Below are 25,545 nucleotides of genomic sequence, written 5' to 3' on the forward strand. Positions count from 1 at the left end.
GGATAGTGTGACAATTAAGGACAGGTGAATATACTTGAGGGATGACAAGCCCTAGCAATATTCATCCACGCTCTGGCCTCCCACCTGTTTTTCCTTTCATTGCGTCTTAATATAGTTCTAAAGATCAGATTTCTGGAAGCAGTAAGTATGTAACATTTCTAATCCTGGTACCACTTGCTTCATCAGTAACAATAACCCCCTTCATGCTGCTTTAAGATGTTAATGTGACATTCAGGTATATGAAGATAGGTACATTTTCTTTTTTTTAAGATTTTATTTATTTATTTGACAGAGATCACAAGTAGGTGGAGAGGCAGGCAGAGAGAGAAGAGGAGGCAGGCTCCCTGCTGAGCAGAGAGCCCAGTGTGGGGCTCCATCCCAGCCCTGGGATCATGACCCGAGCCAAAGGCAGAGGCTTTAACTCACTGAGCCAGCCAGGTGCCCCTATATGTACATTTTCTATTGCCCTGAGGATTTGGGTACCAACATAAGTGAAGTGAGTTATTTTTATTTTTCAGGGGAGCTGTAGTAAGATGAGGAGAGGTCCTAGGAAGGAGCAGGGTAGGGTGTCTTTCTCTTTGTGTCCCCTATGCCCCCCCACATGCCATCCCTCTTCTATCCTCCCTGTCCCTTTCCTGCTCTTTCTGCTCTACTGCTTTTGAAGAATTAGCCTGAGAGAAGGAAGGAAAGCATCTGGAAGGGTTTGTATCCTCCAAGGATGGCTTGAGATTCAGAGTTCGTCGGTCCTGTGTCTTAGGACCAGAGTGAGCATCTCATGAGACATAGGAGGGGTCAAATTACTCTTGTAAGAGAGTTTTTGGTTTTAGATGCTTTGGTCTCTGAGGATTATAAGGGGTTTTTTGTTTTGTTTTTACTTGGAAAGCAGATGTTATGTTCTTGTTTGCCTTTCTCTCTGCGGGAGAGAGAACTTAATTCTCCAGTTAGAAGAGATGCTTTTGAAGACACAGCAAGATGATGCAAATTCATTTAATATAGTCAGTGCTCGTTCTTGTTGAGAAATTAGACCATCCCTCTTAAATGCAGCATGCTTGGAAACCCTAAGTTCTAGAGGATGTTACTAGTACTACAAAGATAGATTTGAATCTAGGCTAGTCACAAGTTGGGAGAGTAAGAATGAGTACCATTACTGAACCTTTGTTTTAAACCCTGGATTTCCTAGCTAGTGAGGAGGAGCCCTAGAGTGAAATCCAGGCTTTTCTATGCACTCCTGGGGGACCTGACTCAAGTCCAGGCTCCTTTCCCTCAGTTCTGTTTTCAAAGTGTTGAGAAGGAAACAGCTCAAGGTAATGATGTTAGAAAAATAACCGTCTGAGGTCTGTGATACACAGCAGTGGTATGATCTCTCTGAGTGAATTGACCACCTTGCCTTCCCTGCTGTTGATCCTCCAGGGGAGAAGAAATACAACCAAAGCGTAATTTGGTGGGGCTTTTGTAAGCTCGTAAATCACATTTAGTAAATGTGCATCTTGGCTCCCTCACATACATACAAGTGAGCGTGAGCAATTTCTTTGGCATTTTCGAGCCGCAGTTTCCTCATATTTATTATAAGAATGATACCATGGAATGGTGCAAATAGAAAACATGTAACACGCTGCTTAATAGGTACTCGCTCTGAGCCGTCTAACCCCTCTGGCTGCAAACACGCTTCAGTCCACCAGGGGGTGGTGATGTGCCGGGGTTGGGGGCGCTGTGGAGAGCCCAGTGGCGACATGACCGCGCATGCGCGTCCCCGGCGGGAAGGGCGGGGTCACCACATCTTGGTGGATTGGCCAGCAGCCTGGGCAGGTGATGGAGCAGCGGTGGGCAGCAGCTGGAGAGCACGGATACCTCTGGCCAAAGCTACAGCAAACGAAGGTATGCGCATGTGCATTTATACTTCCAGCCAGGCCAGATGCAGAGGGAACATTTTCTGGTATGTCTTGTTTTAATGTCTTATTAAAATATCAGAAGAAAAGGCAGGACCACAAACTCTGGGGAGAGATTAGTCATCCACTTCCTCTCCCTCCCCTCATCCAGAAATTCCAACCTCAGTTCCGTGCAGGGGGCGGGAACACACCCCGGCAATACTCAGACAACTATCCAGCCTTTCTGGTTTTAGTGCAAAATGTCCCTGAATGTGGAATAATTCTTATTGTAACTGATTGCATTACCTGTGAAAGCCAGTCCCACGTGGGATTTACTTCTGGCCACTCTGAAGCAGCTGGGGACATTTCCCGTGTGGGCCCTGCCAGCACCTCTGGTGTTCCGCATGACCCTGCAGTTTTGACATGGCCATATTTATCTCTGTGTTGACCGGACAGCCTCACCCCTCAGAGTCACCAACCCCCACAACCTTAGTTGTCTGTTGCTGTGTAATAGATCAGCCCAAAACTTGGCTTAAAAACAATGAATACTTACTGTTTCTTAGCATTTCTGTGTGTGAGGCATCTGGGGAGCGGATAGGCTGGCTTGAAGTCAATCATGAGGTTGCATTCAAGATTTCGGTCAGGCCTGCAGTCCTCTGAAAGCTTGACTGAGGCTGGAGGATCCACTTACAGGAAGGCTGATTAATCTTTTAAATTTTCTGTATCTTGTTTTCACATCTGGGACGGGAGGGTGCTTTTAGGCTGGGGGAGAGTCTGCCCCTCCCAAAGCTAGCTAGTTTGTGGAACAGTAAATGATGTATTTACCAGCATAACTCTCATGCAAGCCAGACACCTTACCAACATTGTCCCTGCCCTAAATCATCCCAGAGCCAGCTCCTAGGCAACTCAAAACCACTCTTAGAGCCCAGAGCCCACCAGCATTGTTCAGACTGGCAAATCCTAAGCTGTTTTACTCTGCCCTGCCTTGCCTTTGCCACAGAAACCCAAATAAAGCCTGGCCTCAGCTTTCCCCCTGCTCTTGCTTCTACCACCCGACCAAATCCTGGGTGCTTCCCCTGTGGCACTGTGTGGTGTGGCATGCCCCCTTCTCTTGGGAAATATAAGTGGTAAATTCTTCCAATGGCATCAACCTCTTCTCCTCTTTTAATTTGTACTCACCTCTGTAAATTAAGATCCTGTGAGTACAGATGAGACAGAAGGTCATTGCCATGGCTGGCAGTTAATGCTAGCTGTTGCCTAGAAGCCTTTGGACCTCTTCACAGGTTGCTTAAAGGACTTTGTAACACGACTATGACTTCCCTCATAGCCAGGGATCCAAAGACATGAAGGCAGAAGCTGTAATGTCTTCTGGAACCTTGGAAGTCACATCATTCTGCCATGTTGGTCATGCGGTCCAACTCTGAGTTGGTGTGGGCTGAGGGCCCACAATTCACAAGGGAATGAATTCCAGGAGGTGAGGATGACTGGGGCCCATCTTAGAGGCTGGCTGCCATAGGATATCATGGAAAATATTGACTGGCTACTTTCTTTTTCTTCCTTTGGAAGAGGACAGGCAGTTATACCCACTCACCCAACCCCCACCATAAACAGATACATCTAAGTCAGAGGCGCATACGTGATTTTTCAAAATGTAGCTTAGCTGACACTGAGAGGGACTCAGGGATACCAAGTGTCTAGAACAAGCTCCCCTTCCTTCCTCATCAGTTTGGGATTAAAAATAATGGAAATTTATTGTTTAGTACTTAACATGCTACAAATGGCCTTTAGCAAGGTCATTATTGTAAATGTAAAAAACATTCCTTAAAAAAAAAAAAAAAACCAAAAAAACCAACAAACAAAAAAATACCCCCAAAAAACATTCCTTAATCATGGGTCCTCTCAGGAAACTTAGGCTAAAACAGGAGTTACTAATCAGTGTTCGTTTGGGGTGAGAAGACCCTTTCAGACCTGATGAAAGCCACTGGATTCTCTCCAGAATGTTTATATGCAAAATTCTGCAACCAACTTCATAGATGGCTGGATGGAAATTACTAGATGTCCTTGCTTGCGTGTCTGGCTTTAGGAATTACTCATTCTCCACTTTTGGAGCATCTGTGTTAGGGCACCACCACGGGTGCTAGGGCATCACACAAGTTCCTGTACTCTCATGAGGGTAATAATCAGAAAACAAACCCCTGATACTAGTTAAGGACAAGTTAAAAATCAAATGTCGCAGCACTGGGGGAAGGAGAAATGAGCTAGTTTGTACCTCAGGCCCTCCATAAGTGATACTTGAATCAAGACTGGCATGAGGAGAAAGCCACCAGTGCAGTAAAGGAACATCAAATACGAGAAGAAAGTAGGTTTGGAGAAACCAAATGTGAAACACTGAGCGAAGACAGAACATAGTGAAGTGGCAGGAACCGGACAGGCAGCGGAGGCCACTAGGAGCAGGGAAAAGAGCCAATTTTTTCCGCAGGATCGGACGAACACACCCTGCCCTTCGAAGGCTTCCGTTGTGGCTGTGGCAACTGGGCTAACACTCCAGGGTTAACTGGGCGCTAGGGGTGAAGATCCTAGGAGCCTCTGCCCTACCCCACTCCTTAGGGCTCTAGTGGAGATGGATGTTTCCACCTAGGTAGAGATCCAGACTTCCTGATTTTTTTGCATCCCCCAAATTACTTCTGTCTTTTAAAGTATAATTATAAATGTATGGGCACCACAAAAGACGGTAAGCATCTCGGACTCCACCATCCACAAATATAAAACTGCTTGGGATCGGATAGGGGTATGTAAACATTGGAGTGAGCTGGGAGAAAGGACTGGCCTGCTAGGCACAGAACAGGCCTTCGCAGGATGGGGTGATTTCCAGGTTTCCTGCATATGGGCCCAAGCTGGTCGAAAAGACACTAAATAAAATCCTCACTCATCTGGCCATTATGGTATCCAGTTATCTACATTTCGGGAGAAAAACTCTTGCTGAGGGACATGGACCTCACAGTGCTGACCCTAAGAGAACGGGCAGAAGAGGCAGGTGAGGTGGCAGGGGCTTCCATCATCACCTTCCCCTCCACCCATCTAACATATGCCAAAGGCTACTAGGAGCCCTCATTCTGCAACAGTTCTCAGCTAGGGTGACTTTGCCACCAGGGGACATCTGGCACTGTCTTGGAGGTGGGAGACTGGTCATGACTTGCTGGAGGGTAAAGGCCAGAGATGCTGCTGAAAGTTCAGCAGACAGGGCAGCCCCCTATCGTGAAGAATTCTCCAGCTCCAAAACGTCAGCGGTGCTATGGCCGAGAAACCCTTTGTAGCCCGAGAGCAGCACCTCAGTGACAGAGTCTGTACCAGACACTTGGAGCAACTAGAGATCAGCTGAGGTGCTGGCTTTTCCACACCTTCTTGGTACAAAGTTTATGGAGCTGTGGCCATTCTGATAATGCTAAGCAGTCCTTCGTTCAGGCATTAGCTGGATACGTACCAAGACTCACACTTATCTTTAAATTGGAATATGAATATATTTCTTTATTAGGTTGCTCACAAGAATGACACACTAGCACTGTCCTTCCGAAGTGGTAAAGAATACATACATCTGACCTACGTCATGGCAGGAAACCGGAGTCAGGGCTCTCAGAGCTGGTACCAAGTGTCCTCTGCAGACATCTCCATTCACCAGAGAGGATGCTTCCTTGATTCCAACGTCTCTGCTGTAGCTTCCAGTCAGGTCTCTGTGACTTGCCCAGACTTCTTCATTCCAGCATCAGCTGACCCTCTTTTTTCTAGCCCCTCTGGACTCCTTCGAGACCGAGGTCAGCTGCCTCAGGTCTACCTGGCCCAGGCAGCCTCTGGAACTCTGCAGCACATCTCTTTGGTATGCTGCTGCCCGGCCACCCTCCGGGGCATGGCTGGGAGGTGGGGAAGAAGGGGAATAACATCACGTGACCAAAGCAGACAGCAGGGGTGTACTGGCAAATGACTCTTGGACATACACCTAAGAACCTCACGGAATACATGCTTACTCCCCAAATGATACATAACTCCCCGAGGGCAAACACATATGGAATGATTCCGTACTCCAGGCACAGGGGATACAAAGTGAATGGCGTGTACATCCATCCTGCCCCACACACAACAGGAAGTGAGCGCCTGAATGCTGGAACCAGATCTCTATCCTGGCTCTTCCCTGCCTTTGGATGGTGTCATCACTCTGTTTCCGCCTGTTTTCGGCATTAGTTCATTTTTCAAAAGAGGACAGGACGGCAGAGAGAGTAGAATGAGAGACTGGGGATGAGGTGAGGGATTAATATATGAAAAACAACCTATAAAACAAAACAAAAATAATACAAAAATGCAAACCCCAGATTTAGTACTAGAATACAATGAGAAGGGAGCTGGAGAAACCACATGCGGACACAGACGGTCTGATACACAACCCCAGGCGGAGGATTCAGTGAGGAGTGGGGCAGAGGCCAGGGGTTTAGACTAAGAGCCTTTCGATGGACTGCTGAATGGACTGGATCTGCTGCTTCAGCTGGGAGCCTTCTTTGATGGTGACAGAACAGGCGATGACAGGCCTGGACACCCCACAGGCCCGCCCCAGGGCCTGCTTGGAGCGCACAAACACGTAGGGCACATTCTTATCCTCACATAGCAGCGGAAGGTGCAGGATGATCTCCAGGGGCTCAGCGTCTGCAGCCATCACGATGAACTCAGAGATGCCTCTGTTGAGGGTTTTGGTAGCTGAGGAGAGGAGGACGGGAGGTCAGTCAATGATTGAGGGGGTGTGGGGGCTGGGCATGAAAGCTATAACAAAACAATTTCCAAGAAAAAGAAACACAGGTGCAAGAAAACTGGGCAAAAATCCCTAGGCACAAGCAATTCTGTGTGTCCTGTAGTGGCCCTGGGAAGTGATAAGGGATTTATGCATCAATTAGCCATCCTCCATGCCTTTCTCAAACCCTACGTTAAACCCATCAGTTCTGTGAACACACATCCTGAGACAGACCACTTCTTCCCTCTCCTTGGCTACCACACTTGGCCAAGTCACCACCATCTCTTGCCTGGTAGACAAGAACAGCTCTCACACAAGCTCTGCAGTACAGCACTTCTCATACTCTGCGATCAAGGAAGGATCCAGGGTTTTACCATCCCGGTTTGTCATGAGCAGTATTTCTGGAAAGCTCACACCACATGCAACTTACCAAGCAAAATCAGCACCCCACAGCATTGTTTAACCACTGTGGCCCAGTGCTAGGGCACAGTTTTTGTTAATGCTGGAGTACTGATGAGACCAGAGGCTCTGGAGCCGTAATGGCCATGTCCAAATCCTGACTCTCCTACTCATCAGAAGGTAGATGCTGCAAAATGTTACCAACTGGTGGATCTAAAATCATTCTTAGTCCATTAACTTTCAGCATCTACTGCCAAAATACTGCTCTTAAGTCAGTCCATCCACTGGTTCCAATCAGGAGTATCCAGCCCTCTTTCCAAACTGGAAATCTAAGCCAGAGACAGGGTCTTTATCACTCTACCTCAAGCACTCTCCAGCTGCCTTACCTTCATTGGCTCCTTTCCGAAGCTGCTTGTAGTTACATGATTGCTGAACAAGGTCCAATAGTTTCTTGGTAAGGTGGGCGTCTGCGAGGGGGTAGGCCTTCGGATTCACATCAGCCTCAGTCTATGGGATGTGAATTGGGGGTGTGTGGGGGGGTAGTCATTAAAGCATCAGTTAAAACTGAACCAGAAGTTGTTCCAGACAAGTCACAAAACACTTCTCAGTTAACAACTGAGAGAGACAATGATTAGCTTCAAAAAATTTTAGCAATTACCCAGTCCAATGATGTACACTAAAGCTTATATACTTTTATGTGCCTCTCTTTTCCTTGGTAGTAATATAGCAAATGGATTACAAATAGGTTCTCTTGGCTCAATATCCACTTGAGTCATACATATTTACTGAATCAAAATGAAGGTATAATTTATACAAATGTAGCACAGAATTTTCTCTCTCCATTCCCCATTCAATATTCAAATCTTCCTCTGTCCTAAGAATCCTGGTTTCCAAAACATCTTTTCTCCTTTATCTGACCTGTTAATACATACAAAATGGCTGGTACCAACAAAATGGTTGGTACCTCTACCAACAAGCTCACCAAGGTTGAAATTTCCTTTTGTTCTTAGAATATATCTGACTAGGGCCGTCTATATTATAGAATATATATTCACCCACAAAGATAGTATTATATTCAAGTTATTCCATTTTTTCCCTGTGGTTATCAATCTGATATACAAATTGGGTTCCTTTGTATTCAACTTGCTTAAAGAACTAAGATCTTACTTTTCAAATCTGTAAAATATCTACATGTTTTCAAAGTAAAAGCTATGTCAGTGAGCTAAAAGTGTTCTGAAAACTGGTAAACAGTAACGCATTTATTCCCACCTTTCCTACAGACTATCACAGGGTAACAAACAGATGCCAACATTCTCTTGTATCATTATTCCACCTAATAAAGAAGGACTGATTCAATCAAATCCCACCATCCTGCAACCCATATTCACCAGGTCATTAACTCAGACACAGCCACCAACATCGTAAGATGCCATGTGATCAGTACCCCCCTTGAAGAACGAAATTATCTACCTTCAGGTAGTCTTGCGGGGGGAAACAAATGGGAAGAAAAAAATCCGATCAAGCCTTTGATTCTAGTATTGGATATTTACTGTTACGGAATTATTAAATTATAATGGCGTTGCAGTTGCTAAAACTTATTTTACACATACTTTAATATCTATGAATAAAACGCTACGTCATTGGCTTTGCTTCAAAATAACCCAGGTACGGAACGGACTGGGGGGCTGCTTATACCATTCCTTCCTCCTCACCCCTACCTCTCGAGTTTAACAATTTTCATGAATTTCTCATTTGTTTTCCCTAGGATTCTTTTTACAACTATCTTGCATATAAAATTCGGGAGCACTCCACGTTATCATCGCGAGCAACAAGCGGTTCGCCCCGGCGGTCCGGTCTAACCCTGGTTCTGGAGGCTGCACCGCGGCACCGCAGTTCTGGGTGGTGACCCCGTGGGTGACGGCCCGGTGGGAACACTCACCATCGCGTCCGTCTCGGTGGTCTCCTGCCCGATACCGCAAGGACACAGAAATGACCCACCCGCAGGGAAGCCGGAAGTGATGTAGGGATGACGTAAGCGGAAGTGACGTCAAGAGCGAGATTGCACCAAAACGCCGCATCCCTAAACCGCTGCAGTGGTCCCAGGATGAAGTGGTATTGAGTGAGGGCTGGAGATCCCCGAAGAAGCGGGGAAAAGGTCTTATAATTGGTCCGGTGTTCTCCATACACTCTAGAATCAGACTCTCAAGGCCCATAAAAATCTGCTGGGATAATCTGATTTGCAGATTGGCTATGATCCCGATTGCGGTAAGACTTTTAGGATGCATAATCTGTCCATCACTTTATATATACTCAGTACTTTCCTTTCCTCCTTTTTTCTTTTTTCTTTTTTTAAAGATTTTATTTATTTGACAGCGAGTGAGGAAACAAGCAGAGGAGTGGCAAAGGGAGAGGCAGGCTCCCCGCGGGGCAGGGAGCTCCTTTCGGGGCTCGATTCCAGGACCCTGGGATCATAACCTGAGCGACTGGCAGACGCTTAACGACTGAGCCACCCAGGCGCCCCAACTCAGCACTTTTCAATAAGGCTTTACGATTTTCCCAGAAGGCTTAACATCTTTTAGATTTACTCCTAGATATTTCAGGCTAAGAAAATTCACTTTATTAAGAAAAAAAATTCCATTTCCTACTGTATTAAGAATGTCTCTGAAACTAATGATGTACTATAAGTTGGATAACTGAATTTAAATAAAAAATTTTTAAAAAGAATTTTTTCTTTGTTAAACAAATTGGTGTTGAATTCTATCAGATTTTTTTTTGGTGCTGAGCTGACGCAGATGAAAAAGGCTTTCTTCTTTTAATTTTTTGAGTTTTTCTAATGTTAAACCAATGTTGCATTCCTGAGATAAAACCAACTTAAATAGGCTTTCTTATTTTATTTTATATCCATTAGCTAATGGACTTAAGGTTTCTTGGTGGGGAGGAATGATAAAAATGTTCTAAAATTTTACAGCAATGGTTGCACAACTCTGTCAGTATATGAAAAACCACTGAACTATACACTTCAAACAGATGATGAACTTTTTATAGTACATAAATTATCTCAATAAAGCTATTTTCAAAACCAGGTATAGGATTTTTCTGCATGAAAAAACTTTAATTTTGTTTCTTTACTCTTCAGTTTTAAGAGTTTATTTATTTATAAAAGATTTTATTATTTATTTGACAGAGAGAAGTGAGAGAGTGCGCACAAGCAGGGGGAGTGGGAGAGGGAGAAGCAGGCTTCCCGCTGAGCAGGGAGCCCAATGTGGGGCTTGATCCCAGGATCCTGGGATCAAGACCTAAGCTGAAGGCAGATGCTTAATGGACTGAGGCACTCCTTAAGTTTTATTTCTACTTAAATTGGTTTTTGATACATTTTTTTTCAGGCATTTATTCACTTCATCTCAGTTTCTATATTTATATGTATCAAAGTGTTCATAATATCCTTTTTAATATCTGTAGATTATGTCTCCTTCATGTTCGCTACCGCTTACTTATACCTCTTGTGCTTATTTTCTTGATTAACCTCACCAGAGGGGACTTTTCAAAGAAAATCTTCTGATTCTGTGTTCCCAGTAACAATCAGATCTATTTGCTTTTTCAATAATTTCTGCTTTTGTATTTTGTCCTTTTATTCTTTTCCTACCTTTTATAATTCCTTTCCCTCCAACTTAAGCATTTTAAGTTTCAGGTACTATTTTAGCTAATTCCTACATGCTCTGGTGTGTGGTATTCTCATTCTTGATGAGTTGTTTTCAAATTTCCATTACAATTTTATTCACTAGATTCACTACAACCACTAGATCGAGTTTATTGATGGTGCTGTTCAAATCCTTTATTATCATACTGATGTTCTGGCTTTACCATCTATCATTTATATACTTAAATGCTATATAACTGCATTTTTATCTATATCTTCTTGTAATTATGTCATTTTTATTCATACTTTATTTTTTAAGCCACTTTATCTTCATAGATGCATTTCATCCTTTTTTTTTTTTTTTTTAAGAATTTTATTTACTTGGGGCGCCTGGGTGGCTCAGCCGTTAGATGTCTGCCTTTGGCTCAGGTCATGGTCCAGCCCTCATTGGGCTCCCTGCTCGGAGGGAAGCCTGCTTCTCCCTCTCCCACTCCCCTGCTTGTGTTCCCTCTTTCTCTCTCTGTCAAATAAATAAATAAAATCTTAAAAAAAATTTTTTTAGGGGCACCTGGGTGGCTCAGTGGGTTAAAGCCTCTGCCTTCGGCTCAGGTCATGATCCCAGGGTCCTGGGATCAAGCCCCGCACGGGCCTCTCTGCTCAGTGGGGAGTCTGCTTCCTCCTCTCTCTCTGCCTGCCTCTCTAACTACTTGTGATTTTTGTCTATCAAATAAATAAATAAAATCTTTAAAAAAAAAATTTTTTTTTAAATTTACTTGAGAGAGAGGGAGAGGGAGAGAGAAAGCAAGCATCAGCAGGGGAAGGAGAGGGAAGCAGATACCTTGCCAATCCCAGGCGCTGATCCCAGAACCCCATAATCTTGACCTGAGCTGAAGGCAGATGCTTAACCAACTGAGCCACCCAGGCATCCCTGCCTTTCACCTTAAACCCCATTTCTATATGATGTTTACAGAGGCTACACCATACCTTTTAACTTGGCAAACATTTACTATTTTTACTTTAATGTGTCTTAATTGGAGCACTTGGTCTCTTTCTATATATATATATATATATTTTTTTTTTAAAGATTTTATTTATTTATTTGACAGACAGATTACAAGTAGACAGAGAAGCAGGCAGAGAGAGGAAGGGAAGCAGGCTCCGTGCTGAGCAGAGAGCCCGATGCGGGGCTTGATCCCAGGACCCCGGGATCATGACCTGAGCCGAAGGCAGAGGCTTTAACCCACTGAGCCACCCAGGCACCCTGGTCTCTTTCTATATTTACATAAGTACTGATATGTTCGGTTCAAATACTTCTTTTGTGCCTTCTATTTGTTTCAATTGATATGTTTCTTTTTCTTTCTTTCTGTCCTTTGGGTTTATTATTTTTTCACACTACTATTCCATTTACTGGTTCGGACTTTTAGATCTGTATTCTTTTAGTGGCTACCTGAGAGATTACAACACATGTCTTTGACTTATCAAAATCTAATGTTCATCAACAATAAAGGATCCAATACTTTAATTCAACTCCAAAAAGTGCTCGCTTCAGCAGCACATATACTAAAATTGTAACAATACAAAGATTAGCATGGCCCCTGCGCAAGGATGACATGGAAATTCGTGAAGGGTTCCATATTTTTAATTTAATTTATTTTATTTTTTAAAGATTTTATTCATTTATTTGACAGACAGAGATCACAAGTAGGCAGAGAGGCAGGCAAAGAGAGAGAGGAGGAAGCAGGCTCCCTGCTGAGCAGAGAGCCCGATGCGGGGCTCGATCCCAGGACCCTGGGATCATGACCTGAGCCAAAGGCAGAGGCTTTAACCCACTGAGCCGCCCAAGCGCCCCCATATTTTTATAAGAGACTCAATCTCACAAAACAAACTGAGGGTTGCCAAGGAGAGGCGGGTAGGGAGAGGGTGGTGGGGTTATGGACATTGGGGAGGGTATGTGCTGTGGTGAGTGCTGTGAAGTGTGTAAACCTGGCGATTCACAGACCTGTACCCCTGGGGCTAATAATACATTATATGTTTATAAAAAATAAATTATTTTAAAAAATCACTCCGAAAAATATACTTCAAAAAACTGTTACGTATTTTTTTAAGATCGATTGATCGATCTATCAGTCAGAGAGAAAGCACAAGCAGAGGGAGTGACAGGCAGAGGCTGAAATAGGCTTCCTGCCAGAGCAAGGAGCTGGTTGCAGGACTTGATCCCAGGACCCTGGAATCATGACTGAGCTGAAGGCAGGTGCTTAACCAAATGAGCTACTCAGGCATCCCCATCAGGTATTTCCAATACAGTTCCAACAACCCATCTCTGGAATTTAGGATTCTCAACTCTTAACAAAATATTAAATGCATAAAAAGGGAAGAATTCAGGAGCCCCCAAAACCATCAACGAGGTCTCACCTTATCGTTTTAATTACAATCAACAATAAAAGGTAGGCTCATACATAGTAACTGAAATTTCCTTAGTGTGTATTTACTCACCTTTTAATTTTTTCTGAGGGTTATTTAAATGGAGTGAAGGAATAAAATCATACTGCTAGCTGATTTTCATCCCTAACATGATCCCTTTGGTCTCCCTGTACACCAGAGAGCCAAAAATACCCCGCAAAGTTTTGATTTAACAATAAACACGGCATGCTCATTAACACCCTACCAAGTATTAGGATTAGCTGTTTAACATGCATTATCTCATTTAATTTTTTTTTAAAAAAGTTTTCTTATTTGAGAGAGAGAGAATGCGCGCATGAGCGAGCAGGGAGGAGGGGCAGAGAGAGAATCCCAAGCAAACACTACCCAGGGCATGGAGCCAGACACGCTGCCTATCCCAAGATGCTGAGATCAGGACCTGAGCAGAAATCAGTAGTCGAAGGCTCAAAGCACTGAGCCACCCAAGCGCCCCTGCATTATATCATTTAATCATGAAAACATGTTCATGCATCGTTATCCCCCTTTTACAGTTTAGGGAAACTTCTCTTAAGTTCAGGTTGAGACCACTCTATATCAAAACTTTTCATGGAATTGCCTAAGATGAGTTGGTTTCAAGTTCTAACCTCAGCCATGCCCTAGCTTCACAAAATAGGGGGTGGGGAGAAAGCGAGGGGGAGAAGATGGCCACGGGATCCAAGCTCCGTTGGAAGGATTAAACCTCACCATGGAAGTGGAAGCTCTTTGCAAGCTGTTCCTTCCTTACCAAGTGCTAAACAAAACTAGCTACCAAGCTACAGGAGTTGATTAAAACGTGGAGATCACCAACAACTTAGTTAAGTTGCACGTGGTAATACCAGGACCTCTGATTTGGGAGACTACCGCCCCAGGAAAGCCTTTTCTCAAACCAGGCCGGGGTTCGGGGCCTCATTTCCCGCAGCCCCCAAGCGCCAAAGGCTCCTCCTGTAAGTCCCTGGCACGTGTAACTCGCGAAGGGCGCAGTCCCACCGAGACCTAGATCTCCCCATCCTGAACATCACAAATGGGGAAGTGGCGTAGAGCAGACTGATTCGAATCCTGGGTTCCACACCATCCTTAGCGATTCTCCCCTTCCCCCGCCAAAAAGGAGCCAAGTTTTCTCACCCCACTTCCTACTCTCCCCCACGTGGGTTGGTATCTCTCCCACGTCGGGCCAGGACTCCTCCATTCCCCCGACGCTTTCGGCCAAGCGCACAGAGTGTTGTCAAGTACCCCCGACCTCAGCAGTTGGGACCGTGAGGCTTCCCGAGTTCTAACCTCGACCGGGGGGCTGTTGGGGACCCCGCGACTGCCGAGTTCTAACTCGGGGCCGGGAGGCTGGGACTCCGAGGTCGTCGGAGGTCTAACCCCGGACCGGACCGTGTAGCCAACGTAAGTTCTAAGCCCTCGCAGTCCAGTGAGTGACCCGAACCCAGAGTCTCCCGCTTCCCAACCCCCGCGCCAGGAGCACGGACTCACCATAGCTGCGATTCCGCGGTCCCGCCACCCCTTGGAGCGCCGGCAACGTCAGAGCGGGAGCGCGCGCGCCTCTGCCGGAAAGTTGCGCGGGAGGGTGGAAATGGCCGCGAGCGGCAGGAAGCGGAAGTGACGCCACTAAAGCGGGCGGATCTCGTCCTCTAAGTCGCCCTATTACCGCGTAGGTTCTGGGAGAGGGGCTGTAATTTGCTATTTTTGTTTTCGTTATACTATAAACCTTTGGCCGGAACAATGAATTAAACTTGCGTACACATACGCACACACACCAACGGGTTTCAATGGTGTCATCGTTCCATTGCCTGTTTATCTTTGAGGACATTCTTGTGCTTTTAAAATAATCTTTTTGACCCTATACTGGTGAGGGAACGGTATGGAGATAAGATGGGTAATCCTAAATGTTTTCCTGCATATGCAGATACCCTTTTTCTCTTTTTAAAGATTTTATTTACTTGAGAGAGAGAGATAGCAAGAGAGCATAAGCAATAGGGAGAGGGAGAACCAGGCACCTTGCTCCTGAAGTGGGGCTGGATCCCAGCTGGATCCAGGACCCCGGGATCATGGCCTGAGCGGAAAGAAGACGCTTAACCAACTAAGCCAGCCAGGCGCCCCCATATTTAGATATCCTTGTTAAAACACTGGTGAGAAATGTGAAGTCCACCAGAAATGGAATCCATTGAGTAGGGAATTCAGGAAGAAGAGCAGGTTGGGGGGGTGAGAGTTGAGTTTCCGTCAGGTTGAGCTTAGAGATGTCATAGGATACCCACTTTCTTCTGCCCAGCATACTGCTCTTTTCTCTATGCTGCTCCAAATCTCCACTATTTAAAGCTAGACTCATGCCTCGCCACCTCCAAGAGTCCTTAGGGCCCTTACTCATTTCTCTCCTACATGATGCCAAACACATCTTGGGACTATTTGGATCTAGCCAAAACTAGACCATTATAGGCTAGTTCCAGTTAATCATTTTAGAAACCTAGAGTTAGAGCCCTAGCATGATCCTTTAGGAATCATGCAGCAATCTCTTCATTTTACAGCTACCAAGGCCCTGAGAAGGGAAGCTACTTGCCCACAGTCACAGAGTGAGGCAGTGGCTGAATCAGAACTGGGCCTTGGGATTTTGGCTATTGTCCCAGATTACTTCCACTACATCTGGCTGCTTTGCCTGAGACAAGTTGTGGTATGGGGCAACAGAATGGGTTTGAACTGCCTCCAGGACGGAACATGAATTACATAAAAAATGGCTCCATTGAACTTCACTTCATGCAAATCCTAGAAAATTTGTCAAAGAACAAAATTTGTCTCCAAATTAAGAAATGCCCACAGATGATTCCTGTGTAAGAGCAGAACCTGTGGTTCGGATTGTGCTGCTCACTTTTCAGATCCTGTTTATGTTTCCATATTAATGGAACCTACCAACCACCATTATTGGGGAATTAAACATTATTCCAATTTACAGTCATAGATGTGTCCTTATCACTTGATTTTTAGATATACTTTATAAACAATTTCCAGTTGTACTTGGCTTACCTGGCATCTAGGACCATCATATCTCAGGTCTCCTCAGTAAAGACTAATGGGGACTTGAAGTTTTGAGTACTATGAGTAAGAGACAGCACATCTCACCTAATTAATTGTTTCCCAACTATATAATGACTCAGTTTCCAAATTCTCTTAAAGCTAGGTCACACTTTTGATTTTGTTGTTTCTCTTGCTAGTAAGTTCATAAATGTTGACATAAGCTCAATATCAATCTGTCTTATAAATTTGTCCTTTACCACACTTCTGTGCTTAAAAACCCAAGTCCTTTTCATGGCTTACTAGGCTCCTCTCCACCAGTTCCTACCTGCATCCCAATGATAACAGATGTACCCACCTTTTTTCTACCCTGAGAACACCCCAATTTCTCTAACCCCATCCATCAACCTTTGTTGAGAGGAATGTGCTCCACTGTTTTGCTAAGCTAATTTCAATTCATCACCTCTTCAGTGAAGCCTCCCTGATCACCCAGATCAGGTAACTGCCCCTGCCGGGTGGACCCACAGTCCTGTGTCCTTGCCTGTTACAGCACCTGTCAACATCGCCTTTATTCAGCGCCCACTTTTCCAACCACACCAAGAGCTCCATGAGAGCAGGTCTTGTAGATGCCTTGGGTACTTTGGATACCTATCTGCTGGCACTATGCCTGGCCCAAAGGTAGTGCCCGTTTCACTTAGGGATTTTTGCTGGCAAACAACCAAAAAGGAGTTTGAGGAAAAACTCTGTTGTGGAGCCCACAGATTCCACAGGAATTGGTTGTGAGAGCAGAAGCAGCCCTACAGTCTCACTCCACTATCAGTGCCTTCCAGCCAAGGACTAGCAGGAACACACCTTATAATGTTATTACTTATTGCATCAAGGGAGAATGCACATTGTGGGCAATGATAGGCCTTCTCAATAAGAGGGTGTTAGGAAGGATTTACTGTAGGATTTATGTTGTAATAGGTGATTTTAGGGAGGGTTCAAAAAATTGAGGGGTTTGCTCTAGGTTAGATGCCATCAGGCAGTGTGAATAATTCTGTGATTGGACATCTTTTTTTTTTTAAAGATAGGTAGATATATTTATTTATTTATTTATTTTAGAGAAAGAGAGTGCATGAGCAGGGGGAGGGGCAGAGAGAAAGGAAGAGAATTTCAAGCAGACTCTCTGCTGAATGTGGAGTCCAATGCAATGCTCAATCTCACGACCCCAAGATTATGACCAGAGCCAAAATCAAGAGTTGGCCACTTAACCAACTCAGCCACCCAGGTACTCCTATAATTGGGTATCTTAATAATCTTATCTACAAGGCAGAAGGAATAAAGTGGGGCTAAAGCTGTAATTGGTAAAGAAATAGCAGTCACTCATATTAGCCAGAAGAAGAGGAATTTGGTGATTTTTGTGGTTTCAATAATATTCATGTTTTTGTCTTTGTTCAGATGGGATTAAAGAGTGGTCTTGTTTTTGTCTTGATTATCACAGAGTGGTTTTGTCTGATGTTGATAATCTATGAAATTGTTTATACTGAGCAGGAGAATACCAAGACCCAGCTGTGAGTGTCAAGGCATCTCCTAGCAATACCAAATCTTTTTAAAATTTTTTAAAAAATATTTTATTTATTTATTGGACAGACAGAGATCACAAGCAGGCAGAGAGGCAGGCAGAGAGAGAGAGGAGGAAGCAGGCTCCCCGCAGAGCAGAGAGCCCGACGCGGGGCTCGATCCCAGAACCCCGGGATCATGACCCGAGCCGAAGGCAGAGGCTTCAACCCACTGAGCCACCCAGGCGCCCCAGCAATACCAAGTCTTAACTGGTAGAAACGAGCCAGTTCCTAGCTGTCATGGGCTGCTTTTCTTTCTTTTTTTCTCACCAACTTCCTCTCCCCACCTTGAATCTCTGATCTTGATATTTAGAGCCCTGGCAGAGAAAGCCTTGTTGGCCAAGCTTAGGTCACACCTCCATTCCTTGACTGTCCTGGATCTATGAGAGAGTATCAGATATAAGCTGGGGTAACATTCAGCCAGAATACACCATGTGGGATACTGGGTTCTTAAAATAGAGAAATACATCCCAACTGGTTGGCAAGTAGGTGATGCCCCCTCCTGGGATGCTCAGGAACACTTATAATGCAGCTATTAAAGGGCTAAGGCCTGGCCCATCCAATTGACTGATGCCCTTTCCTACTCCACTATTCAATGTTTTGAATATAACCTTTGGGTGAAAGACAGTGTTCAGGGTAGCATTTATTCCTTCCTCTACCAATCCTGAGATGGGAAAAGTAACCCCCAACAGAAAACCAGAATACTGTGAACAAAGAGGAAGGAATGCTGGGTGTTCAAACAAGAATACACATGTTCAATACAGTGTTCATTACTTAATGTTTGGTAGTGGATAGACAGATGGACACATGGATGAAAGTATCTGATGGGAAGAAAGAGATCATATAAACTGCAAGTTACATTACCCCATCACATAGGGAGAAATGTAATCTCTTCCCTCCAGAGGATGGGATATGTGAAACAAATTCTTCCTTTTAATTCCCTTCTGGGCAGTTTCCCAACGCTGTCCTTACTGCACTAAGGGCATGTTAGCCAGCTCTGGTGCCAGGTTCACGGGCTGGAACGGAGGCTGAAGCTCCTTTGTGAGGTAGCCTCAGTGACAGGAGTGCTGTGAGGCAGGGGTTACCTCATCCCAAACTGGCTGAGTCAGCCACACCAGTCCTGCCCTCCAACTCCCTAACACCACCTGCTCACCTAGGCTTTATCATGTTGCTGCCACTGCTGGGAGCCTGTGCTGTGGTGGGGCCATTCCAGGGCCCTGAGTGGGAACCAGTGCGGGGCCTGCTCTCTGAGGATCGCAGCTGCAGGGACCCTCGGTGCTGTGGCAACCTGCTTGTGCTCTGCCTCTTTCTGATCTGGCAGGTCCAGCACTACTGGCACCAGGTCACAAGGACCCACACCAGCACGCGGAAGGTCATCAAGGTGAGGGGACCCCACACACCTCCTTCCCTCGGCACCAAGATTGTCTCATTCACTTGTTATGAGGACCCTGTTCTATGCCCTATACCAGAGATAAATCACAAGGGAGCTTAAGACTGGTCAGGGAGAGCATCACCAGACCCCAAAACCCACCAGTCACCCTGGTCCCTCTCCCTCATTCCACACACTCAGTCCATGTACAAGTCCTATGGGCTCTACTTGCAAACCACATCTCAAATCTGATCACTTCTAGAAAACTCACTGCTGCCCCCTGGGCAAACCCTCCCTCATATCTCCCCTACACTGTATGTAGCACTGTCTTCTCTCATTCCTGTGGCCTCTCTCATCCAAGCACAGATGATGTTCCACTCAGCCAACAGGATTATCTTCTTTCTTTTCTTTTCGTTCTCTTCTCTTCTCTTCTCTTCTCTTCTCTTCTCTTTCTTTCTTTCTTTCTTTTTCTTTCTCTTTCTCCCTTAAAATTTTAATTCAGGGATAATACATGTACATAGACCACATGTGTATAGATCAATGAATTTTCAAAACTGAATACATCCATGTGCAGCACCCAGCCCAGAAGCTTGCAGTCACAACTATGCTGATTCCTAATAACATGGACTAGTTTTGCCTTTAGGATGATGCCATGTGGTAGGTATTCCTTTGCACCTGACTTAAAATCATGCTTATGAGCAAGAACCAACTTTTCAAAATAAATCATACCATTTTGCCCCTCAAAACCCTGCAACAGCTCCTACAGGTACACTCCCTGTCAACTCAGAAAAAAATTCAAACTCCTAACCTTAAGTCCAAGGCCCAACATGATCTGTCCTACATTTCTCTCTGACCCCATCTCCCAGCACACTTTTCATTACCTGTTCCATTCTGGGCATAGGGTCCCTTGATGTTCTTATACACATGACCTTGTTCTGATCTCAGGAGCTTTGCACTAACATCTTGCCTATCATTTCATTCAGGTTTCTAGTCAAATGTCACCTCCTCTGAGAGGCCTTCTATGACCAGTCTGTCTAAGGGAGCTAGTCCCATATCCAGTCTACTTTTATTTCCACCAGAACACTTTTCAATACCTAACATGTTGAATACTTGGTTATTGTGTCTTCCATGTCTGGAAGATAGCTCCCAACAAGGACTTTAGTCTTGTTCATGCTGGAAACCCCAGCATCTAGAATAGTGCCTGGTCTGGAGTAAACTCTTTGTCTTTCTTAAATGAATGCCCTAAGGGAAGTGATTCTCTCTTTTCTGAGCCCAGTATCCTCATCTGGATAATGGACATTGTAATTCTGATCTGTGAGAATTAGATGAGACAATGTGTGAGCAAAGATTTTGCTTCTTCATTCTAAACCACAGGTGACACAGCAGAAGTGGACAGTGCCCTCCGTGAGACATGCCATTTGCTTCAGGATGACCCCTGAATTCTTCTTCAGTCCTGATAATTTCAACGACCTGGATGCTCATAACCAACAATGGGTACAAAAGAAGAGCCAGGAATACCGGAGCGGCCTCCAGGAATCATGGACCCAACACCTGCTTTCTTGGCAACACCTATTTCAGGGCCCACCTCGGGATTTCCAAACACCTATTGAGCCCTTCTTTTGCACCACCTCCCTTTCAAGCACCTGTATGCTCCCCCAGGACAGTTCTCGGGAAGCATGGCAGGTAACCTGGTGTCTCAGTGATGAGCAGACTCACCTGATTTGCAAGTCACTATCCCCTGCCCTGGACCGGTACCAAAGGATGGAGCAGCTGCTGGTCCACTCCCAGGAAGAGTTGGTGCCACTGGAGCCTGTTGTCAGCCTGAGATCTCACCTCACATCCAGGATTTTAGCTACCTCTCTCTCAAATCTCCCTTCATCTCAGAGGCTACAGTTCTGCTCCAGAGACTTCTTACCTGATCCTTCCATCCAACAAGTGAGAATGTCCACCTCCTGGAAGTCCTGGGGATGCCCACAAGAGGCCTGGGTACCAGGGAGGGAAAACCAGATGCTAGGCAGGGAGGCTCTAGGGTGGGTGAACCAGACAGAGAGCAGTGGGGAGGATGCTTGGGAGATTCAGGCAACTGGAAGGCAACTCCCAGTGAATTTCAAGATGGAGGATGGTGCAGAGACTAAGGTCCTGGCATGGAGAAGTCAAAAACTAGTAATAAGTAAAACCGATGGAGATATCCTGACATCAGGGTCAAAGAACCAGAATGAGATGGGAATTGAGAATAGAGCCGAAATTCAGGAACTAGGGAATAGAAACGAGAGGGAGGCTGAAGGTGAGAATCCTCCTGGAATCCAGGCACATATAGCAGAGCACCAGGAACAGTTAAGATGTAAAACTGATGCAGAGACCCAGACACCAGAATGGGGGAACCAAGAGAAGAGTAGAGATGAGGATGCTATAGTTACCCAGGCACTTGAGAAGAACAAGAAAGAGGCCAGAGGAGAGGATGAAGGAGAGACCAAGGCCCAAGAATTGGAGAAGCAGGACCAGAGTAGAAGTGAGGATGGTGAGGAAAGCCAGGTGTCAGGATGGGGAAAACAAGACGAGATTCAAGATGATACTGGCATAGAAATTCAGGTACAGGAGAGGAGAGACAAGGCCCAGGTTGGAGATGAGAATGATGTGCAAACCCAGGTACTGGGGAGGGAGAACCTGGGAGAAGTAACACAAGAGAAAGGTGTGGAGACCCAGGCCCTGGGGTGGGAAAAACAGGAATGCGCTAGACATGAGAATGTTATAGGGACTCAGACCCCAGGGTGGGGAAAGCAGGATCTGGGTGGAAGTGAGAAATCTGAGAAGATCCAAGCATCTAAGGAAGAGATCTGGAAACAACTAAGACACGAACTTCTAGTGGAGTGGAGAAACCAAGGCCTGAGAAGGGGGGAGGATGCTGGAGAGACCCAGATCTCTAGAAGGAAGAATTTGAGGGAGATAAGAGAGGAGGACTGGGTGGTGATCCGGGCGCCCTGGTTGGGAAACAAGAGACTAGTAGCAAGTAAAATTGACAAAGACTTTGAGATACCATGTTGGGGGCATCTGGACCAGAGAGGAAGTGAAATAGACAGAGAATGCAAGATACCATGTTGGGGGAATCAGATTGGAGGTGAACTTAGGGCAGAAACTCAGGCAACAGAGAAGAGAAATCAGAGAAAAGATAGAGAAGAAGATGGTACAAATACCCTGGCTCCTGAGGCAGAGAACCAGGGACAATTAAGACATGAAACTCTTGTAGACACCCATCCACCAGAGAGGAGGAACGAGGAGCAGTTTGGAGATGATAATAGAATAGACATTCAGGCACTAGGGAAGAGAAATCTGAGAGGGGTTAACGGTGAAGTTGGTAAAGAGACCCAGGAACTTGGGGAAGAAAACCAGGGTCAGTCAAGCAGTAAAATTAATGGCAAGATTCATACATCTGAATGTAAGAATCAGGAATACATTAGAGGCAAAGATGGTGCAAACAACCAGGCATCTGAGCCTGAAAAGAGGAGAGAATTAACAAGTAAAGTTGATGGAGAAACTCATTCAGCAGAATGGAAGAAAGAGGAGCACGTTGGAGAGGAGAATGGTACAGGAATTCAAGCTCCAATAAAGACAAGCCAGAGAGAAGCTGTAGTTGAAGATGATACAGAGACCTGGGAACATGGAGAAGAAGACCAGAGCCAGGTAAAAGGTGTTATTGATAGAAAGATCCATTTATCAGAGTGGAAGAACCAGGAGCAGACAGGAGGTGAGAATGGAACAAAAATTCAGGCTGGAAGTGAGGATGCTGTAGAGACCCAGAGGCCTGAGAGAGAGAACCAGCAACAGTTAGATGGTGGAACTGGGGAGAGTCACTCACCAGGGAGGAGCAATTGGGAGCAGAGGGGAAAGGAGGAGGAAAATCAGACATCGGGGAAGAGACGTCAGAGAGAAGCTAGGAGTGAGGGTAGTGGAAAGACCCAAGGACTTAGCGGAGGTTCCCAGAGATTGATAGAAAGCAAAGCTGATGAAAAGAGCTGTTCATCAGAGTGGACGAACCAGGAGCAGATGGGAAGTGAGAATGGTGCAGACACTGAAATACAAGGGAAGAGAAACCTGAGAGAGACCACAGGTGATGATGGTACAGAGGCCCAGGCTCCAGAAGGAGATTACCAGGGACAGGTAAGAAGAGAAGTCGATGGAGAGATCCAGATACAAGAGCTGGGGAACCAGGACAAGGATGGAGATGAAGACGCTGCAGAAATCCAAGATGCTGGGAGCCAGAGAGAGTGCAGAGCTGAGGAGGCTGGAGGACCTCACATTCCAAAAGGAGGAAATGAGAAGCAGGTCAGAGGAAAAGATGTTGCTAAAGACAATCTCCCAGTTGACTCTTCTGGGGGCGAGGGGCCTAGATATGAGGCCATGGAACAGCAACAGGCAGTGGCCTCTGCTCCCTGTCCTGAGCTGAAGCCTCTCTCCAGCTGCAGTCAACTCTCCCTGCATGCCAGTGCGGAGGGAGAGCATATGGTCAGCCAGAGCATGGCCTCTGCCAAGAAGCACAGAGTGAGGGTCAGGCTAGCCTCCCAGCAGGCCCCACCTGAAGCCCTGACAAGCCGACAAAAGGATAAAAGGGTGGATCCAGGGAGGACTTCTGGCTGGATGCGGCAGCTCCAGAACTTACACTCTGGAGAACTTCTGGCTGCTCCCCTGGGCCTGCCCTCTGCCCGCCCCTCTGTCTCATGTCGCCAAGCCTCCCAAGCTGCCGCAGCTCTGGTGGGTGCTCCCACTGCCCTCACTATCCCGCCCAAGTGGCCAGTCCTCAAAAAGAGCCAACAGCTCCTCTTGGAGTCCCTCATGCGACGGAAGATTGCACACCTGAAGTGGGGCCTCCCCAAGCGGATCCTGGAGTCCCATTTGCTCTTTAACAAGTTAGGACCATGCCCGCTACCCCGTGCTGGGATGAGGCTCCCTGGATTGTACACAGCCCGTGAGCTCCAACGACAGCAGGGAACGCACTGTGAGGCCCAGGGCTGCAGGCCAGTCCTCAAGTCAACTGAGAGATCCCAGAGAGTTCAGCCCCCAGAAAGAAAAAGCTCAAAACTTCCTACTCGGGCCAGGGCTCTAGAGAAATGTGGGTCACATGGGTGCGAGTCCATGGGCATTTCCATCCATTCTGAGAAGCCTGGAAGAGTCTGGCCACCAGGAGGCACTAGAGAACCACGGGACATCCCGGAAAAGGCTCCTAGAGCCAAGGCTGCTGCCACTTACAGGAACTCCAGGCCCGCAGCACAGTCTAGGAGCTGGTGTGGCCAAGAGCCTTCCAGTGAGAACAGCAGGGACAGGAAAGTGGTCAGGCCAGGAGTCTCCCAGACGGCAGAGATGGCTCCCTGCAAAGTAAGGACCTCATATTCCAGGGCAGACCATGACGCCTGGAGGAAGGAGCGCATACCCCAGGAGGCCCCTAAGCCCCCCAGACTTAAATGTCAGCAGCCCACACATGGGAGAAGAGAAAGCCTGGAGGCTGCAGAGGGCAGCGGGGCTGGGCAGCAGCCTTCCTTCCATTTCACAAATACCTCCAGCTTCAAACGTAATTTCCACTCTGCTGCAGCAAGGTTGAGCGTGACCCTTTTAAACAAGATATCCTGGTCCCCACACCGGGCCAAGCCTCAGCACTCAGCCCCCAACCTGAGCCTGCGGGATCCTGATCCCACCCTGCTTTTCAAAGTGAGTGACCAACATACAAGGGAGGACAGCCCTGGAGTCTATATTTCTCTGAAGACAGACCTTCAGCCGCCAAGTCATTCCCGTGCTGAGGCCGTTCTTCCCAAGACAAAGTGCTTCCAGGGTCAGGGGGAACCTGAGAATATACATGGATCCCTGAAGAATCCATCAGCCCCCCAAAAGTTTGGTTTAATGAAGCATTTGAGATGTTTTCTGCTCCAGCTTGGCTTTAGAAAGTAGGCTGCAGGCCCAGGGTCCTCAGAACACAGAAGGCATGAGTTGTCCGCTCACCCTCAAAGCTTCTAATAAAATTGGTTATTTGGGCCCTGTGGGGTTCTGCTATTTCTGGCACATGTTTTCTGAGTATCCCCTTTTGGAGGCTGGGATACTTTGTAGGTGGGGTAGAAGCCACTGTACTCTGTGGTATTGAAGGTTTTGGGAATGTGGGTCAACCCAATGTCGTCATCTCCTAAACACATTTCCTTTCCCTAGCTCCTCACAGTAGGGTATACTGAGGTTTCTATCATGGCTCTGTCCTGTCCTGGTACAGGCGAATTCTGATTGAGGTGGGGTGCTCACACTGTTTGGGGAGGGGGGTTGCTCTGCACTGGACACTGATATGCAAGTCTTTTGGTCACAAGGAAGGAAACTGATTATGGCGCATTCCCCCAGCTGGAACTCTGCTGTCCATGAACATACTTCATGGAAAAGCCATTCCCCCCTCCACTTCTCAAGCACTGTCAACC

General features: G+C 46.2%; 2 protein-coding genes, 1 long non-coding RNA gene and 1 other non-coding gene across 6 annotated transcripts; 3 read left to right on the forward strand and 1 right to left on the reverse strand.

The window, feature by feature from the left end:
- Positions 1-1,169: 1,169 nt before the first annotated feature.
- On the forward strand, positions 1,170-8,843 carry LOC125107185 (uncharacterized). Its single transcript, XR_007129476.1, has 2 exons — positions 1,170-1,875; positions 8,801-8,843. It is a non-coding gene; the product is annotated as an uncharacterized LOC125107185 (long non-coding RNA).
- SNU13 (small nuclear ribonucleoprotein 13) lies at positions 5,364-14,735 on the reverse strand. 2 transcript variants are annotated; one of them, XM_047741998.1, is made up of 3 exons: positions 14,606-14,735; positions 7,422-7,542; positions 5,364-6,605 (listed from the first exon to the last, which is right to left on the reverse strand). In XM_047741998.1, the coding sequence occupies exons 1-3, from the start codon at positions 14,606-14,608 to the stop codon at positions 6,343-6,345; spliced, it is 387 nt and encodes a 128-aa protein (XP_047597954.1). In that variant the 5' UTR covers positions 14,609-14,735; the 3' UTR covers positions 5,364-6,342. The 2 variants fall into 2 exon arrangements, with proteins under 2 accessions (XP_047597954.1, XP_047597955.1); XM_047741999.1 differs by lacking the exon at positions 14,606-14,735 and adding an exon at positions 8,975-9,079.
- LOC125108063 (U6 spliceosomal RNA) lies at positions 12,209-12,312 on the forward strand. Its single transcript, XR_007129753.1, has one exon. It is a non-coding gene; the product is annotated as a U6 spliceosomal RNA (small nuclear RNA).
- On the forward strand, positions 14,708-25,141 carry LOC125107179 (uncharacterized). Of its 2 annotated transcripts, none has more exons than XM_047741993.1 (2): positions 14,708-14,783; positions 20,480-25,141. In XM_047741993.1, exon 2 carries the CDS (start codon positions 20,534-20,536, stop codon positions 25,037-25,039), a length of 4,506 nt encoding a protein of 1,501 aa, XP_047597949.1. In that variant the 5' UTR covers positions 14,708-14,783; positions 20,480-20,533; the 3' UTR covers positions 25,040-25,141. The 2 variants fall into 2 exon arrangements, with proteins under 2 accessions (XP_047597949.1, XP_047597948.1); XM_047741992.1 differs by lacking the exon at positions 14,708-14,783 and adding an exon at positions 18,858-19,117.
- Positions 25,142-25,545: the final 404 nt, after the last annotated feature.

Source organism: Lutra lutra, chromosome 8 (genome assembly GCF_902655055.1).
Source record: "Lutra lutra chromosome 8, mLutLut1.2, whole genome shotgun sequence".
NCBI lineage: Eukaryota > Metazoa > Chordata > Mammalia > Carnivora > Mustelidae > Lutra > Lutra lutra.